At 34.9% G+C, this 18,600-nt stretch overlaps 2 protein-coding genes across 2 annotated transcripts; one reads left to right on the top strand and one right to left on the bottom strand.

Moving 5' to 3' along the window:
- Positions 1–6,264: 6,264 nt before the first annotated feature.
- Positions 6,265–7,648, top strand: LOC141639112 (uncharacterized). The gene has a single exon (XM_074448306.1). The coding sequence runs from the start codon at positions 6,472–6,474 to the stop codon at positions 7,618–7,620; it is 1,149 nt and encodes a 382-aa protein (XP_074304407.1). The 5' UTR covers positions 6,265–6,471; the 3' UTR covers positions 7,621–7,648.
- A 608-nt stretch (positions 7,649–8,256) lies between these two features.
- On the bottom strand, positions 8,257–8,583 carry LOC141639104 (RING-H2 finger protein ATL70-like). Its single transcript, XM_074448291.1, has one exon. The coding sequence runs from the start codon at positions 8,581–8,583 to the stop codon at positions 8,257–8,259; it is 327 nt and encodes a 108-aa protein (XP_074304392.1).
- Positions 8,584–18,600: the final 10,017 nt, after the last annotated feature.

Below are 18,600 nucleotides of genomic sequence, written 5' to 3'. Positions count from 1 at the left end.
CTTTATTCCCAGACAACCTTCAGGTTTTGGCAGAGTAACCTTGTCCCAAGCAACCAAGGGAACTCTATGATATTCAGAGCTACCATCCCAGAGGTAATTTCTACAAATTGCTTCAATTCTTTTAATGACACTCTTTGGGATGATAAACATGGAGGCCCAGTAATTGTAGAGGGTATTTAGCACTGAGTTTATGAGGGTAAGCCTGCCAGCATATGAAAGTTTTTTGGCTCCAAGGCTTCGAATTTTTCCAACCATTTTCTCTGTTAGACTGTTGCATTCCTTCTTTGTCAGTCTTCCAGCTTGAATGGGCACTCCTAAGTATCTAAAAGGCATCTGGCCTTCACAGAAACCAGTGACTCTCTTGATATCCTCCTGCAGAACCTCATCCATTCCATTAAAGAAAATTTCTGATTTGGTGCTATTCATATTGAGACCAGTTGCTTCAGAAAAGGAGGAAAAAGCTCTCATGAGAAGCATGACAGAGTGAGCATTTCCTTTGCAGAATAAGAGCAGGTCATCTGCAAACATCAGATGTGTCAATTTGAGGGACTTGCATAAAGGATGGTATTGGAATGGCCATTTCTCAGTGGCAAACTTGATCAATCTTGTCAAATACTCCATGCACATGGTAAAGATCAAAGGAGATATAGGGTCTCCTTGCCTAAGATCTCTTTGCCCCTTGAAATATCCAAAATTGCTTCCATTTAGTGATAAAGTAAAAGCAGTAGACTTGACACACACCATAACCAGTTGAGTAAAATGAGTAGGGAAATTGAGCCCATGGAACATTTGTTCAACAACATCCCATTCAACATTGTCATAAGCCTTTTGAAGATCAATCTTGAAGAGACATCTAGGGGAGACACCCTTTCTTGAGTACTGTTGGACAATATCTTGGCAAATGAGGACATTCTCAATTATGGACCTGCCCTTTATAAAGGCTCCTTGGTTATCATGGATGAGGTCAGGCAAAACCAAGGATAACCTATTACAAAGAAGTTTGGAAATAATCTTATACAGCATATTACAGCAGGTAATTGGTCTAAAATGCTTCACAGAGGTAGGTCTCTCACATTTAGGGATCAAAGTAATGTTGGTAGCATTTATTTGAGTAAGTAGTTGGCCTGTCATAAAGAATTCAGTTACTGCAGCACAAATATCTAGGCCAACTATATCCCATGAGTCTTTGAAAAACTTACTTCTGTACCCATCAAGCCCTGGTGCCTTATCATTAGGAATTGAGAACACAACTTGTTTTATTTCCTCATTAGTCACCTGCTTAGATAGTATAGCAGCATGCTCCTCAGTGCAGTGATTCCCTTTTCCCAAAACATCAGGTCTGACAGCTGTGGTGGTCTTCCTACTCCCAAGAAGAGATTGGTAGTATGCCAGGAAGGCTTGCTGGATACTCTGGCTGTCTTTACACAACACCCCATTTTGATCTTCTATTTGGATGACCTTGTTCCTGATACACCTTTTCTTAATGGCTCCATGAAAATAGGCAGTATTACTATCCCCATCCTCTAACCACTGAGTCTTGGCTTTTTGAATTAAGAAGATATCCCTTGCCTTAGTCAGGTCTCTAACACTAGCAAGGAGCTCCATCTCCTGGGACAATAACTCAAGACTGGTGGGATCATGCATCAGTTGTTGTTGAATGCTATCCAGTTGTTGCATAGCCATACTTGCTTTATTTTCAATATCTAAGTAGGACTCTCTATTCAGTGCTTTTAAAGCCCCTTTAAGACTCTTCAGTTTCTTTACAATACAAAACATCTTAGTGCCATTGTAAGATTTGCCCCAATCATTATTGACTATGCTGATAAAAGATGGTGCTGAGCTCCACATGTTGAAGTATTTAAAGCTAACATTTTTCCTGCCACCAAGCTTAATATCACTAACAATACACGGATTGTGATCTAGCAGACCCTCGAGATAAAAATGAGCCATCATATCAGGGAACACATCAAGCCAAGCTTGGTTAACCATAAACCTGTCTAGTCTACTGTACTTTCTATGCATAGGATCCTGCTTGTTATTCCAAGTGTAAAAGGCTCCTGTGGCATGAATATCAGTCATTCCACAAGTAGCTATACACTGATTGAAGTCATCCATATCCTCTTGCCTGGTATTACCTCCCAACCTTTCATCTGGAGAAGTTATAGTGTTAAAATCCTCTGCCATTGCCCAAGGTCCTGTACACTGCTGAGCTATACTCTTAAGTTTATTCCATAGGTCAACTCTCTCACACCCTTCATTAAAGGCATAGATCATAGTAATGAAGAATTGCTGATGTGTACTTCTTGTAATGACTTTGGCATGTATGAACTAAGCATCATATTGGAGAACCATCACATCAAATAAACTTGGTTGCCATAACAGCCAAACCCTACCACCTTTGTGTAGCCTACAATTAGTAGTCACACTCCATCCATCCAGCATAATATTACTAACATTATTACCATTTATTTTTGTTTCTAGAAGCCCAAATAAGCCAGCTTCCTTATTATGTATAAACCACTTAACAATTTTCTGCTTATTTACACTATTTAACCCTCGCACATTCCAGAAGCCAATATTATGCATTTGACATAGATTGAGAAGGGTTACCAATTTTTCCACTACCAGGAGGAGATTGTGCCTGCACTCCTGATCCATTCATTGTTGCTGCAGGTGTACCTTGTGGTGAAACCACAACTGTCTGGATTTTTTCCTCATCAGTAACTTGCTGCACAGGAGAGCTCTGAACTATCTTCACTGGTGTCACCATAGAACTAGTTTCTCCCTCAGTAGTGCTCACCTTAGTAACTATAGTCTTTGACTCCACAACCTTTGGTTGGACTGGTTGCCACACCTTTACAGGTTTAGAAATTTTCATTTTTTGTGGTGCCCCTTTCCTACAGTTGTTATCTTCATGCCCCAGGCCCTTGCATTTAGTACAAATAGAGGGTTTCCATTCATACTCCACTTTTATTGTTATGAGCTTGCCATTTTTATCCAGGAATTTGATTGCATTTGGGAACTTCATCCCCACTTTCAGTTCTACTAGAGTACTGGCAAAGCCTAGCCTGGTTTTATCTATGGTGGCCTGGTCAGATTTAATATGATGTCCAACAAGCCCTGCAATGGTAGGCAAGCATTTACTCCAGAATTTGAGGGGCAAATTGTGCAATCTAATCCAGGCAGGAACTAGTTTGACATCCTCCTTCATTAGGTCTATATCCACCCCCCACGGTTTGACTATAAGAGGTTTGTTGTCAAACATATGGTAACCAGCATTCAATACTGCCTCTTTGTCCTTAAGATCTTTGAATCTCACCATGAATACTCCATTGGGAAGAAATGAGACCTTATCAATAGCATGCTTATGCCATATACGATGTATGTATCCATTATGAATATCCCAAGGGGGATTGGCACCCAGAACAAAACAATAGACTGCCTGGTTCCAGTAGTCTATTTCCTCCTTACTCAAATCACAGCATTATTAGCTTAAAAGATTTCATGATTACCTTATAAAAAGGGAATAAGCTCAAGCTCGATTGACCGTCCCTAATGGCAGAATACTAGTTTTAATGGCGATTATTGATTTGACGGCGGGATTCGAGAATGACGAAGAAGAAGATCCGGCAAGTATTCAAATAACAGTTTTTTTTTTTTTTTTTTTTGAGAACAACACAGAAGGTTACGTTTTAATAAGCATTTGGATTTGGAATTTTTTCTATACGGTTGAATTTATTTAGGAAGCACCTATTTTTTAAAAGATTAACTTTCATATTAATAAATTATTGTAAATTAAATCATATATTATATTTAATGGGGTAGCAAAAAATAATTTTCTCAAAAATATTTGTTGAATGAGGTGGCAGCTGTTGCTACTCCCTACTATTGTGTAGGTTCGCCACTTGTTGCCATGAGAGCTATTGGTTACGATGGAGTTTAGAGGTGGTGGAATTTGTATTGTTTTGCCTGACCTTGTATGGTGTGTTTGTTGTTTTTCTTCTTGTTGTCTGTGTCTGTGGTGATCCATTTGATATTGCCGACAAATGGTGAGCAGTGAGACTTTGCAGGTGCTTTATGGTTTTTGTCTTGGCTTAGTTGCGGGGTTGGAGATGTCGCACGACATAGAGTTTTGGTTGTTGTAGATGTAATAGTTTTCCACCGGTTGTATCTTAGTTCGAGTAGATGAGTGTATACCTTGTTTCCGCTGTATGTTTATAAAAGTTATTTAAATGATGTTTTATTGCCAATTTTACATACTTGCCCCGGGCAACCGAGATGGTAACGCTCTTATTTACTAGGAAAGATTTTGTTAAGGCTCCTTGGTAATAAATGGGGGTGTTACATATGCAACAGGTACTATCCTCTGTAATACCTAAATTGTACAGTTTTGCATTTGTATTTATGTTTTTATGTTGATAAATACAAAGCAAGTAAGCTGTGTTTTGGTATGATCTAACTATTCCAGACAAAACCGCACCAATGAACTTTTCACCTTTCTCTTTAATCCATTGAGACCCCTTAGTAATGGTATATGCATCTGATTTGTCTATATTTGCTGTTGGTATGCTTCTGCGAAATCAATCTTAACTTTTCATATTTTTCTCCAGTAGCAGCTGGAATTGGTAGTAGGAGATTAATTTTGCTACTCTTGCACTTTTAAGCAAGTGTGGTTGATTGACCTGACCCAGAGGCGATCAAGTTTATAAGCAATCCACCACACTAATATCCCCATTGAAGTTTTATTCCACCGAAGATCATTTTTCAAACTTAGCCCCACTTCTTGTTTAGGCTTGCACAACTTTTCCCAAGAGACTAGTGGAGACCTCTAAAAATCAAGACCCCCATGCCATAATAAATTCCTGCATATGGCTTCCATTCTTGTAATAACACTAGTGGGAAGGATAAACATTGTTGCCCAGTTGTTATGTAGAGTTTTGAGAATAGACTTGATAAGGACCAAACGTCCTGCAGGAACAGACTTGAACATCAACGTTGCCATCTACATTCATCATTGAACATTAACCCACCCCCTCCCCTCAACCGACGTTGAACATCAGCGTGTCCCAATCCGCCATGAAAACAACAATGTGCAACGACAACAACAACGAATTCAACAACAATAATAATCAAAATGTCCGTTCACGCTATATAACGAAATTAATACAAAACAAACAAGCATTCTTAACCTAATTAAAATCAATTTATGTAGAGTAAATCCTAAACTAATTAAAAAAAACAAAGGGGTGTGTATTACTTACTTGTGAGTGAACAAGAGAAGGAAATTGGTAAAGGGGAAAGAGAGGTGGTGGTGATGCGGTCAGTGGTGTTCGGCGGTGTGGTGCATTGGTGTTCGACGACGTGGTGCAGTGGTGTTCTGCGGGGGTGGTGTTGGTGGGATTGAAGGGGAAGAGTGAAAGAGAACAAGGAAATTTGGAAAGGGGAAAGAGAGGTGGCCTGGTGGTGTTGCGGTGGTTGTGATGCGGGGCGGTGCAGTGATAAGTGGTGTTAAAGTTGTCTAATAGTTAGGGTTAATTAACAACGGGATACGTTTTAATGATCAGTTGGTATTAAGTTGTGGATTTGTGCTTGACTCAAGAGCTCTAAAGTTTAGATAATATGAATTCGTTTACTTTAACTTATTTATTTAATTAAACCAACAAAATTCTCCCAATGTAGTTACTTTAGTCTACATTACAATTTATAATATACTTACAAACCTTATTAGAATAGGATTCTCATTTCCTATATAGGTCGCTTACTCCTGAAAAAAGAGATTGCAGAGCTCTTGTAGGGGGCTAGCGTAATCAAGTAGAATAAGGTTTCCCGTGTCACAAGGGCTCATCCTGATGAAACTAGTTGTCCGCGGTTGATTTGAACTACTGCCATAACGATTAGAAGGACTGAGAACGGTTATCACGAGACCTAGGAACCCAAACAACAGGCTTAACTCCTTGCTTTTAAGCCGTATTCATGACTTAGTCCTTACTCGTGGGTTCGACCATTACTTTGACTATATCATTGTTTTAGTAGTTTAGTAAGTGACTATGAATTTACATTTGATAGGCATACGACTTTTACCTGGCCCCACTTAAAACCAAATATTTTATTTTATTTTATTTTGAATTGTTTTTGTCTTATTTATACCATTATGACTCATTTTAAACTTAAAAACGAATATACCAAAGAATTTGGTGCACCTCAAATTAACTAGATGTGAAAATGACCCTACACCGGCTAATATAGGCAATCACATAACCGTTTGCAGCACGAAAATCAAAGGCCATTAAAAAACAAGACTTTTTCAATACCAGTTTCAAATTGTTCCTAAATTAATCCATCTTCTTTCTATCCCAACGGCTATTTTCCACTCCAACTGTGCATCGCAAAACTTGACACCTAACACACTATTGTATCTCTCAAATCTTAGCCACTATTACAATCTAATTATTCTTTGAATCAATTGAAAAAATGAAGGGAATGAAAGGAAAGATGATGAAGAAACTGAAAGCAGCTAATAAGCAAATTGGGTACTTAAACCCTGATCGAATTCTGCAGGTTAGTAACTTTGATGGTATTGTTGATAATTTCAGATTGAAATCCACATTTGTTGATAAATTTCCCTTCAAATCCAACACCACATCACATTCATCCCCTCCAACAAACTCGAAACTCCAACAACCCGGAAATATCCATGTTGAGGAGCTCATAAGGGACATTGGAGATAAAAAGCAAGAACAAGAAGATGGCGATATAGATCTACAGGATGATATGAATGACAAAGAGAACCTCATTCCTACACTTATTGAAGACTCAATTTGTACAGCAAATGAGACTGAAAAACAAACTTCTTGCTGTACAGAATTGAAGAAAGCTGCTTTTTTAAAGGAAATTGATGTCATGTCATTTAGGCGGCCAGATATGGATTCAGTGTCCTTATTTGACCCGAAACTTCTGGCTGCATTCCGGTACACGGTATCATTGTACATCAGAGAATGTGAAGCAGCATCAATAGCCGATCAGATGAAAACCCGTGCCACAAAAACCAAGTATCCGTTTTTCCAACCTGAAGAACAAGCTGAACCTTCACCAGAATTAGGAAACGAACCCGACCCGTTATTGGAATTTAACGAGAAATGCCCTCCTGGCGGTGCTGATTCAGTAATATTCTACACAACAAGCCTAAGGGGGATCAGAAAGACATTTGAAGATTGTCAGAGCATTCGATTTCTTCTTGAGAGTTTTGGGGTGGTCTTTTATGAGAGAGATGTATCGATTCACTCAGAGTATCGAGACGAATTGTGGAGGATAATGGGGGAGAAGGTACTACCTCCAAGGCTGTTCATTAGAGGGAGGTACATTGGAGGAGCAGATAAAGTATTGACATTACATGAACAAGGGAAATTGAGGACATTGTTTAGAGATATACCAATTGATTTTAGTGATGGACCTTGTAGTTTGTGTTGTGGATTAAGGTTTATGTTGTGCTACACTTGTGATGGGAGTAGGAAGGTCTTTGAATGCGACGATGATAATGATCAACAAGGTAGTAATGATGGATTATGGACTAAATGCTTACAGTGTAATGAGAATGGTCTGGTTGTTTGCCCACTTTGCTGATTAAGTTATTTTAGTTCTTGAATTATGTTCCACATCTGCTCCTTTTGTGATTGATTCATTCTTTTATTTAGTTATTATATGTATATCTTATGATTCGCATCGTAAGAGAAACATTACACTTGTATGGTATATAATTTGGTAAGTGGTTACTTTGCTTCAGATAACTGTGGCAAATCTAATTATCGAATGACAGTGGTAAAAGTTGGAATTCGCGAGGAGTAAAGACTTGTTTCTGTGTTGCTGAATGTAAATACACAATCAGATGAGTTCTTCGTGGCAGTTTAATCCAATCTTATAATCTACTTCTTTGCTACGATTATCATAAACGAAGTAGGGAGTACAAGATAAGTTTAAACACCTTCTTCAGAAAACATAAACAAATTTTTTTGAAACTCTACCAATCCAAGGAACAATTCATATTGAAGCATTAGGTCTGCTCTGGGGACATTTTCTGATATTTGAGCAAATACTATTATACTCCTTATCATTTTTGTCTACGACTCTCTAGGACCAATCACACAGAAAACAACAAATCAATTCTGTATGATATCCTTTTCGTTTTCTTTGGTGTAAAGAAGGTAACAAAGACACCCGAGCTCTTGGGTCCTGACCTAACTCACCCGTTTATCAAGTTTATTATGAAGCAACCTGAACAAGTGGAGTAGGCAAAGGAGAAGGAATAGGGGAAGTCCTACACATAGGACAAGTAGGGTTTAACCTTAACCAAGGGTCGACACACTTGATATGAAACAAATGTCCACAATCAGGCAATAGCCTAAGGAAATCACTCTCCTTGTACTCCCCTAAGCAAATGGAGCAAGTTGAACCACCTTGTCCGAACTCGACCCCATCAAGCTTATGTGCTCTAGCTTGTGAATACATGAGTTTTGGGAAGCTGTTCAGTGTGGCTTCATCAAGGCCGATATTGACCACCACGTTTGAACTATTGTCCACCCTCCTCATGTTTGGATTTCGAGGCTCCGGATTGAGTGGATATGCTGGGTATCGTAGGTGGATTCTTGAGCAAATAAATGCGAACAAAGTTATGATGACAATGATGAATACTACGCTTAGAAATAAGGCTAAGTTGTACTTGAACTCGCTTGTGTTGTTATCGGAGGAGTCCATGATATTTGAAGATGAATTTTGTGCACTATACTTATATCAATACATACAAAAAGAAACAGAGGAAATCAGGATATAACTGTCGAAGGTGAAAGAAAGGTGTATAGGCGGCTTAAGAAAAAAGAAATTGAAGTTGGTCCAGGGAGGATATTAATAAAATAAAAAAATATATAAAAAAAAAAAAGCATATTTCTTATTAGTTTCTAATTTGGTAGGCTTAATGTTTAGAAGACAACTTGAATATTGCAATCTAGCAGACGTCTAAGAAAGGCATGATAGAAGCTCTTAAAGTTTTCATTGATAGTTACTCGTATATTTAAACCTCTCAATAAGTTTGGAGCCAAAAAATCGCCTAAAAATATCTAAATTGATTATTGATCGAGCACCCGAATCTTATATGAATAACCTAAAATGTACCCAAAACTTGAGTCAATCTTAATCGAACCAAAATTCAACTGAATTCAATATAATCGAATGATACCTAAACTTGAATACATTTGAATTTGAACCTTTAGTAACTCAACTGATTAACATGTATCAAAAATATTTCTTTACTCATTAAAACAATTACATTATTATATTAGTCTTTTCATTGATTCTTTGTTTACTATTATAAATTATTATTACATTCAAGTTGAAAAGTATAAGGAATATTAATCTCATTATTTGACAATCGACTAGAAAATTGACTCAAAATTCACCTAAACTAATATGGACTCAACCCTAACCATACTGAACTCGGAATAACACAAATCGATTTAAGTGGCTATCCGAAATGAACCCAAACAAAATCGAACTAAAACCGAACTAAGGTCATCCCAATATACTCCTATTCTAGGAGACCTACTCTTTTGTAATTAAAAATTATTTACAATAAATCTCCCCTGTCACAGATTATTCGTCATAAGAGAGTAACGGGTTGGGCTACATACCATATTATGTGAATATGGGTATATGTGACCCATTTTACAAATGTGTCATTTCGTCTTTATTTGAACGATCACATAGACATTTACAAATGGTACCATTTTTGTTAAATATGTGACCATCTCAGTTATAAAAAAAAAACATATAATTTTGTTCATATCTAAATTCATGTGATCATACGAGAATACAATGTTACCATTTAACAAGTTATATGTTTTCATTTTAAGACTAAGGTGGTCACATGAAAAGCTATTACATTTTCAAACTAAGGTCATCACATTTTTTCTTAGCATAACAAAGTACAAATATCACCATTTGTATTCATAGGAATGGGATCATGTGAGTATGACTCATATATTTGAGGATTGAGGATTAATACTAGCTGTCAGATCTATGAAATCCAACATCCATGATTTAGTGCGGATAAGTAAGGGTAATATGGTAATTTCGCGGACTCGTATATATACTCCTTATTCCATCGAAACAAACCTAATTCATTCATTCTCATCCAAAGCCTTTCTCTCTCTACCTTCAATCATCTCAACGCAATCCCTAATTTTCCTGTTTTTTGATTATTTTGTTTCAATTCAATCTCACTCAATCATTTGTCATTCTTCTATTTCTTATCAACGATCATACTATTTCAATCGAAATCGCGATGTCAGGTACATCTACTTTATCTTTAGTCTTTAATTTCAGTTTTATTTTCATGTGATTGTTGTTTCGCTACATATATTTGCAATTACTAGTCATCTTACTGCGTTTGTTATGATTTTGTAGCTACTCGTCGTGATTTCAATGCTTTGTATCTCTTTTTCCTAAATTAGGTTTAATTTGTGAGGACTACATATGATTTATTTGTCTTTTTTCTCATACATCTAGGTTAATTTAATTCGAACAAGTTACGAATTTGTTATATATTCAATAATTTTTTTGTTCAACTCACCTGTTGTTATGATTTTTTTGTTCTCGATTTATACTTTTGATGAGATTGATTCATAGTCTTGTTATTTGATTGCGATTTTAAATTATTTCACTTTGTTCGAGGTTTGTTGTCATGTAAACCTAATTTACATGTGTAGTATCTTGTTTCAAATCTTTTTAAATTTGTGTCAGATTGATTTACATCTGTTTTACATTGTTACTCTTTACTGTTAGCTAGTAGTAGTATACATTTCGCCGATTTAGGTTCTAAATTGTTTGACATCTTATAAATATCACGTATTTGCTGCTAAAGTATCCAGTGTGATATTGTTTAGCAGACTATGTGATATTGTTTAGCACGTTGTGTGATATTGTTTTATTACATCCCTGTTACTTTGATTGTCAGAAATCAATTACTACTTGTTTGTTTACATTGTATTTTTTTGTGCTATTTTTTGTCAGATCGTGAAAGTTGTTTAGCTTTGAGCGGCCTATTGGACAGAGATATGACTTGGTCCAAATTGGCCTAAAAAACTTTGGGCTTAAGGCTTAATTTACCTGCCAAATGAGTCTCCAAGTTTGGTGTATGTTTGGTTTTGGTATAGATTTGATGTTGAGTTGTCATCATATGTTTATGATTTGCATTCTGCTTGTTTATTGAGTTGCGGTATTTTGTTTGACCATCACCATTTCATCTTGTTGAGCAGCAAGCACAACATAAATTTTAAGATATTGTTGTTGGTTCTTCTGATTCCATTGTTTTCATCGTATTGAAAAAAATTAGATCGGATTTGTCTAATTTCGATTGTGGCCTTGCTTATATTTTCTGTGAGTGCTCTTAATTCATTAGTGGATTCGAGTTTTGATTAATCCACTTTCTTCTATTGCTACAATAGGTTGAACTTTGTCCCACTAGATTGTTGGTTGCGTAAACCAGGTTGTTTAAGCGGCTTAAAGGTGAAGAATCCTGCGGAGTAAATGTGTTGGACACCTTTTCTTTCTTTGAGATGGATCATCGATGAAGTGGAAGTAGACGCCACAAAGACAAGATGGTTCATTGCTCTTGATGAGCTTTACTTTGGATCCTTGTATATCTCTCACATGTTTGCTTATTAGGAATGGCAGATCCACTTTGAAGGGGATATGAAGTCTCATGATGCGTCCAAAGAAGCTAATGGATAAAACCAAGTCATAAATGAAGCTAAGAATCAGTGTTACTTTCCAAGGGAATATGAAGTCTCATGATATTCTTCATTGGTGTCGTTCTAATGGTTGGATGTAATTGAGTTCCTAAAGTTGAGTAGATAGTCGTGTGGTCGCATTAAATTAAGTCATGGTCATGAAATGGTTGTATGAAACGGTTGTACTAGTGTTTAAAACAAGATGAGGTTGAACAAACGTCAAGCAAGAAGTTGAAGATTGTGCTGGAAAAAGATGTCAAAATGGATAATAAAAAGAAATTGGTAAAGGTAGAGGAAGAGAAAGGAACTAATCTGTGTACTTAGACTGTGTTGACAGAACTTTAATTGAATATGCACTGATTGATGTAATTTTGGAAGGATAGTAATCAGTAGTCGTTATAAATTAATATTGCGGTTGTAATTTTTTGATATTGTTTAGAATCAGCAATGATATTTTATCTTATATCTTTGTGATATTGTTTCTCAATAGCAAAAAGATTCCTTGTGAATGCGATATAGTTTTGGCTAAAGTGTGATACTGTTGTGCGTGAAGTTTGATATTGTTCGGTAATACTTCTAGAACAATATGACGTGATACTTATGAAGATATATATTGTTTCTTATAACTGTTTGGAAACTAGCAAATAAAAATAGATATATGATATTGTTAATAGCATAGTGTGATATTATTAGCGCAATAACTTGATATTATTTACCATATCATTTGATATTTTTTTTGAAAGACAATAAGGGTGATATTATTTTATGATATTGTTTACCACATCTTTTGATATTGTTAAGCCGGTAGTGTGATATTATTTACCACATCTTTTGATATTGTTAAGCCAATTGTGTGGTATTGTTTATCACATCCTGTGATATTGTTAAACTAATAGTGTGATATTATTAAAACAAACATGTGATATTGTTTACAAAAAAAATGAAATACTTTAGAAACCATATATTTTCTATTTAATAACATAAAAAAGAGGCAAATCCTGATACAACTATAATTGTTACCATATTTTACATTCCAACTCAAAAATGGAAAAAACAATACAAATTTATAATCGCTTGAAATGATTTCTAAGAATAAAGAAATTGTCTTTATAAGAGAAATGAATAAAAAAAACATGATTTTTTTAGTTGATCATGCACTATTAGACTTCGCCAGCATGCACACATACTCCTAAGTAACCTCCAAAAGCGAAGAAATCTGCAAAAAAAAGGAAAACAAAGTACAAAACTGTTGGAATATGTGTCCTCCGACAATAATGCGATCACGACTGTTGATCATGATGATCACATGTTTAAGTCTCATTAAAATGAATACAATTGGGAAGTAATATTATTCTCACAACGGTCAACATATATCGGTAATGATTGGCTGACTAGAGTTTGACATTACTGTCGTGTGACGGTGGTGATCAGTTGACCCCCTAGGTCATACCTAAAGGGCAACACTCTTAATTGATTATTTAATTAATCGTATAATGTTACGAGTTAATTAAATTACTTGAAAATTGACGGACGATTTTGGAAGTAAAATTTACGTATCATATTGAAATGTGATTAAATAAGATACGGTCTGAGTAATTGAATTGTATCATTACTCGGATGAAATAATTGTTTAATGTAACAATTAAATTGAATGAATTGTTATAAATACAATCAGTTGTGATTTATAAATTGGTAAAATTTTTGGCATAAGTAATTATGAAATTACTAAGTCAATTTTTTGTATGTGACGTATTTTATTAATACGTTGATTTTTAATATGTTAAAAATACATAACAAATATATGTGACATGTGACATGTAACATATAGACAATTGACAAAAATAATATGGAATCCATATTATAGATTGGGCCGAAAATAAGAAGGATTTAAGCTAATTATAAGTTGTTTGTAATTAGTGGAAAACACAATGATTAAAAAGCAAACCTAGCCATGCAAGCCTATTGTTCCTTGTGAAGAACAATTTCTCCATGCATTGGCTCCCCTATTGCTCTCCTCTTACACGGTTTTGGGAAGAAAAATTCATCATTGTTTTTCTTATAATTTTACCCAATAATATACAAAATGTTGTAGATTATTATTCATTCTATTCCATCATCAAATATAGAGATTTCTAGTGAGATAAAATCCTCTCTTCTTCTCTCTTAAAAACCGAAACAAATAAGTGTTTTATAAAAGTTTTGGTTCAATTTTCTACCTTTGATTAATATTATAACTAGTATTTGTAATATTAATTATATTAAGAGGAGCCTTGGGTATAATACATAGGGAGAGATCTTACACTTAGATCTTTGTTCTTCCATTGGAAAAGCTCAAGAACAAGAAGAGAAAGGTGATCTCTCTTGTGCCCTAATAGCCGAAATCTACTATGTAAGAACATAATTTCTCCTCTATTTATATTATTGTTTGCATGCATAAGATCCGTAATTAATTTTATGACAAATTATTTTGACATATAAGAGTATGTTAACATGTATATGAATCTACATTTCCTTCAATCGGTATCAAGAGCCACGGTTGTTTGCATGCAAATTGGTTAAAAGTTTTTCCGAGTTATATGAATAACAAAATAAAACTTGTAAAATTTATGTTATTATGATATATCACGAAATTATTACATGCATGTTAATATTTCTGGTCCTAAAGTGTTTTAGGATATTTTGGTTAATTTTTTCGGATTTTTATTGTTCATAATTTACAATAATGGCATTTAAATGTGATTTTATGAGTAAAAATGTCATTTTTGGTCTAAAAATAGCTATACTTCGAATTTTCACTTGGTTTTTGGATATGTTGTTACATATATTATTTTGAGATAACCTGTAAATTTTCATAATTTTTGGACTTGTTATGCTCGAAAAATGATTTTTTCATTATTAAATTCGGATTTAAGAGAAAAATAGGTTAATATGAGTTAAATTTCGAATCTGGTCATATAAAATTAATATGTTGTCACATGCAATTTTACAAGATGTGTGTAAAATAATTGGCTATAAAGAAGTCTTTTAGCATGATTTATGAGTTTTTGAAGAAAAATAGCATAAATAGTGACATTATTAGTGAAAAATTAATAAAACATAATCTATGACTTAGGAAAAACGTCTAATGTTGCATTTTATTATATTTTTCAGATCTAAAATTGAAAAGTTAATGAAAATAATTTTTCCATGTTTTTATGATTATTTTATTATAAATTGATAAACCGCAACATTGTTTTTCCGGAAAAATTTCGAAATTTTTAACCTAAGATTTTGAACATTATGAGTGTCATGGAATTTTTCCAGAATGTTCATGAATTTAAATTTCAAATTTTGAATTTATTTGAAATTTTTAGATTTATTTGAAGTTTAATGGCTTATTTTTGTAATTTTTGGTCCATTTTTGAACAATTTTATAAATAAAGGTTAATTATGGTCAAATTATTAGTGAAGACTATATTTTGAGTCCTAAAAGGTTAGGGTAATTAACTTATGCATAAATATGAGTTTATGCATTTTTGTGATTATAAAATGTTGAAATCACGCAAATCCGTAAAAACCGAGTAATATACGATATTGGCTAATTAAAAGGCGATTTAGCATAAAAATTGAGCATGTTCATACATATTATAATGCTGCATTTTCTTTATGATTGTCATAATTTTAATTTATGTAATTTTTAATTATGTAATTTTACTTAGTATGGCCTTAGTTTTTAATTGGTATTTCCCGAAATGTATGGGAATATCGATTCGGTTGTAATTTTTATTGTGATCTCGTATCACCGTTTTGTAATTTAATAGATTTATTTTTTTTTAGTTACAAATGTATAATAGGAAATTATGTAATTATTATGTAATTTTATTCATTCCGGAGTTCCAAAAGACGGATTTCTTCAAGAATGGCGATACATAAAGACGGTGTTACCTCGAGATGCATGCCACAACCGAAGTTCAAGGGACCAATGGAGTTGGTTTCCGAATATGTAATAGATTAATAGTTTTTCTATTTTAGGAAAGGCCATACTAGGATTTATTTATTTACTTTTATGCTTGCATTTTATTTATGTCACATGCATCGCTAAATCGCCATAACTAAACATGCATCCTTATTTTATCGAGTTTATCGACCGTGTCAATTAGAATTATCGTAGTTCACCGCTTTAGTTCACTTATAACGTGATAGATAATAAATTGACATGACCTCTCGCTAAAACTATCAATTGAGACATAGCCTTACCAAATAGTAGAAACCATGAAAACCTATTTCGCGAGGGAGTGCACTCGGCTACCCCGGGGTACAAACCTTGTTACGTAGGGGAAGTGGGTGATAAATGTCTAATCCACCGAATTCATGTTGATGAGGGTTTCATCGGCTACCCCGTGCCTAAGTTAATGTGGGTTTGGATAATGGACACATTTATTCGAAATTTGGATTGAACTCAACAAAAGTAATTGATAAGGGTTTCATCGGCTACCCCGTGCCCTTATTGATGTGTTTTGGGCTATAGATAAATATTAGAGTAATTTTATCGACCAAGAGTTCTAAAAGTAGAATCGATTAAAAGGTTAATCCACCGAGTTATATTGATGAGGGTTTCATCGGCTACCCCGTGCCTAAGTCGATATGAATTTGGGTCTTGGAATCATTTATTCTAGTTGAGTAGAGGTCACTAGAAAAATGCGTAAAACTTGTTTAAATCATTCATTTTTACGAGTATAATTAAAACGACAAATGTTTTACTCCTTATATTTTGTTTTGTAGACCACTTCTTATTCATAACAAATGGCAACACCAACTCCTAATGCTACACCACTCGCTACTTCATCTTGGCTCCGATCCTTTATGGATCGATGTAAACTTGAAAAGAATGGGTCAAATTTCTCCGAGTGGGATGCCCAACTCAAATTAGCCGCCGAGGGTGACGACAAGCTTCGTTACCTTACCGAGGCCTCTCCACCCGAACCCTCCACTAGGTCCACCGCGGCCACTAGGGAAGCCTATGAGGCTTACCAAAAGGAGTCCGCCGCAATGAAAAATGTATTAATATTTGCGATGGAGGCGGAACTCCAAAGGAGAGCCTTCAAAATGGGCAATGCTAATGAGATTTACTCCAAACTTGTGACCATGTTTTCACAAACTCCGCGGATCGTCCAATATGAGGCGGCCGCGGCATTCTTTGATCTCGACTTCAAAGAGGGCCAAAAGGTTAGCCCTCATGTGCTCAAACTCATGGAGCTTGTCGAGACCTTGAAAATTCAAAAGGTTGAAATCCCCAAAGAACTCATCGTAGATAGGATTCTACACTCCTTGTCTAAAGTCAAGGCATATGTGCAATTCCGGGTGAATTTCAACATGCAAGACAAGGACGTGTCTCTTGAGGAGTTGCACAAGTTACTTGTGCAAGCCGAGAGGGACATGGGGTTAAATGTGAACCCTCCCAAGGATGTGCTTAACATAAGCACAAAGAGTAAGGGGAAGTTCAAGAAGAGTGCAAGAAAGGGTAAAAAGCAAGCTCCCACATTCACCAAAGCTAAGTCTTGTGAAGCTAGCACCTCCAAAGTCAAGAAGGGTCCTCTTGACAAATGCCATTATTGTAATGGCATGGGACATTGGAAGAGGAATTGTTCCAAATACCTTGGTGATATCAAAGCTGGAAAGATCACTCCGGTAGGTAAATGACTAACCTTCTTTTATGTTTCTAAAATTCAACTATGGTATTATGATGCAAAGTTGTGATAATGTATCTCCCTTTTATTGTAAATAGGGCCTCCACCAAGTAAAGACAAAGGAAAAGAAAAACAAGCATGAGAAACCATGGAGAAGCTAAGGATAGCTTTTATGGAGCTTTGTTTTTCATTGTCTTATTTTAAGTTATGTTTTGGATTCTAGAACTTTGAGTTTCCGTGTTCGACATGGAAAAGTATTTTGGATAATGAGTTGTATTTTGGATGATAGTGACTTGGTTTGCAACCCAAGTCACCCGTTTATCATTTATCCTTTTAATGTTCTAAAATTCATCTTTAAATGCTTGCGTTTTGAAACATAAGATCATTCACTTAAAGGTGATCTAATAGACAATTATAATGACGGGTTTCATTATATGTCCACATGCTTAAGGCTTGTGTATGATCATTTATGAAGTGATTTTGAGTCTATGAACTCTCTTAAAGGTATGTCAATCACCAAGTACACACATGAAATCAATTAATATTAGTCTGTCTATGAGATAGTTCTCCTTATACTTCAACATCATTGATTAGTGTCTCATATGCTATCTTTGAATATATAGTGTATTTATTCTAAAGATAGAGTGGGAGAAAAATGAGGACACAACACACAAGACAAGATAAAATTGTGTACTTGTGTAAATGTAGATCTACACAAGAGAAAATGATTTGAATAAAGGTATATCTATTTACATAGTATACCAAATAGATGAGATCTATGGTCTCAAGTTAGTTCTATATAACTAATGAGACCAAGTGTAGTAATCATAAGAGTAAATTCTCAAAATAACTACACGAGGAGACCAAAAGAAGTTTTGGATAAAAATGACTAATGTAAAGTCTTAACAAGTTTTGACTAAGTTCTATATGATAAATTTTGACCAAATAGTTTCAATCATGAGTTTTACTTAAGAGCCTAAATGAATCAAAGTAACATACTAGTTATGATCAAAATAAAGTTGCAAAGATTGATATTCCGATATCTTCAATAGCCAACGTATTAACCATACAAATGTCATTACTTAACCTCCCTATGAAATGGTTAAATCTCCTTCCAAAAGGGTATTTGCGAAGGAAGTATTCTAAATATTATTTGT

The sequence above is a fragment of the Silene latifolia genome, unplaced genomic scaffold (assembly GCF_048544455.1).
Source record: "Silene latifolia isolate original U9 population unplaced genomic scaffold, ASM4854445v1 scaffold_277, whole genome shotgun sequence".
NCBI classification, from domain to species: Eukaryota; Viridiplantae; Streptophyta; class Magnoliopsida; order Caryophyllales; family Caryophyllaceae; genus Silene; species Silene latifolia.
The sequence above is the reverse complement of the archived record's forward strand: the minus strand, read 5'-3'. Positions and strand labels throughout refer to the sequence as shown.

What these genes read in the sequence shown, in the direction of transcription:
- LOC141639104 (XM_074448291.1), bottom strand. Translation starts at nt 8,583, where the DNA reads ATGAGGAGGGTGGACAATAGTTCAAACGTGGTGGTCAATATCGGCCTT.
- LOC141639112 (XM_074448306.1), top strand. Translation starts at nt 6,472, where the DNA reads ATGAAGGGAATGAAAGGAAAGATGATGAAGAAACTGAAAGCAGCTAAT.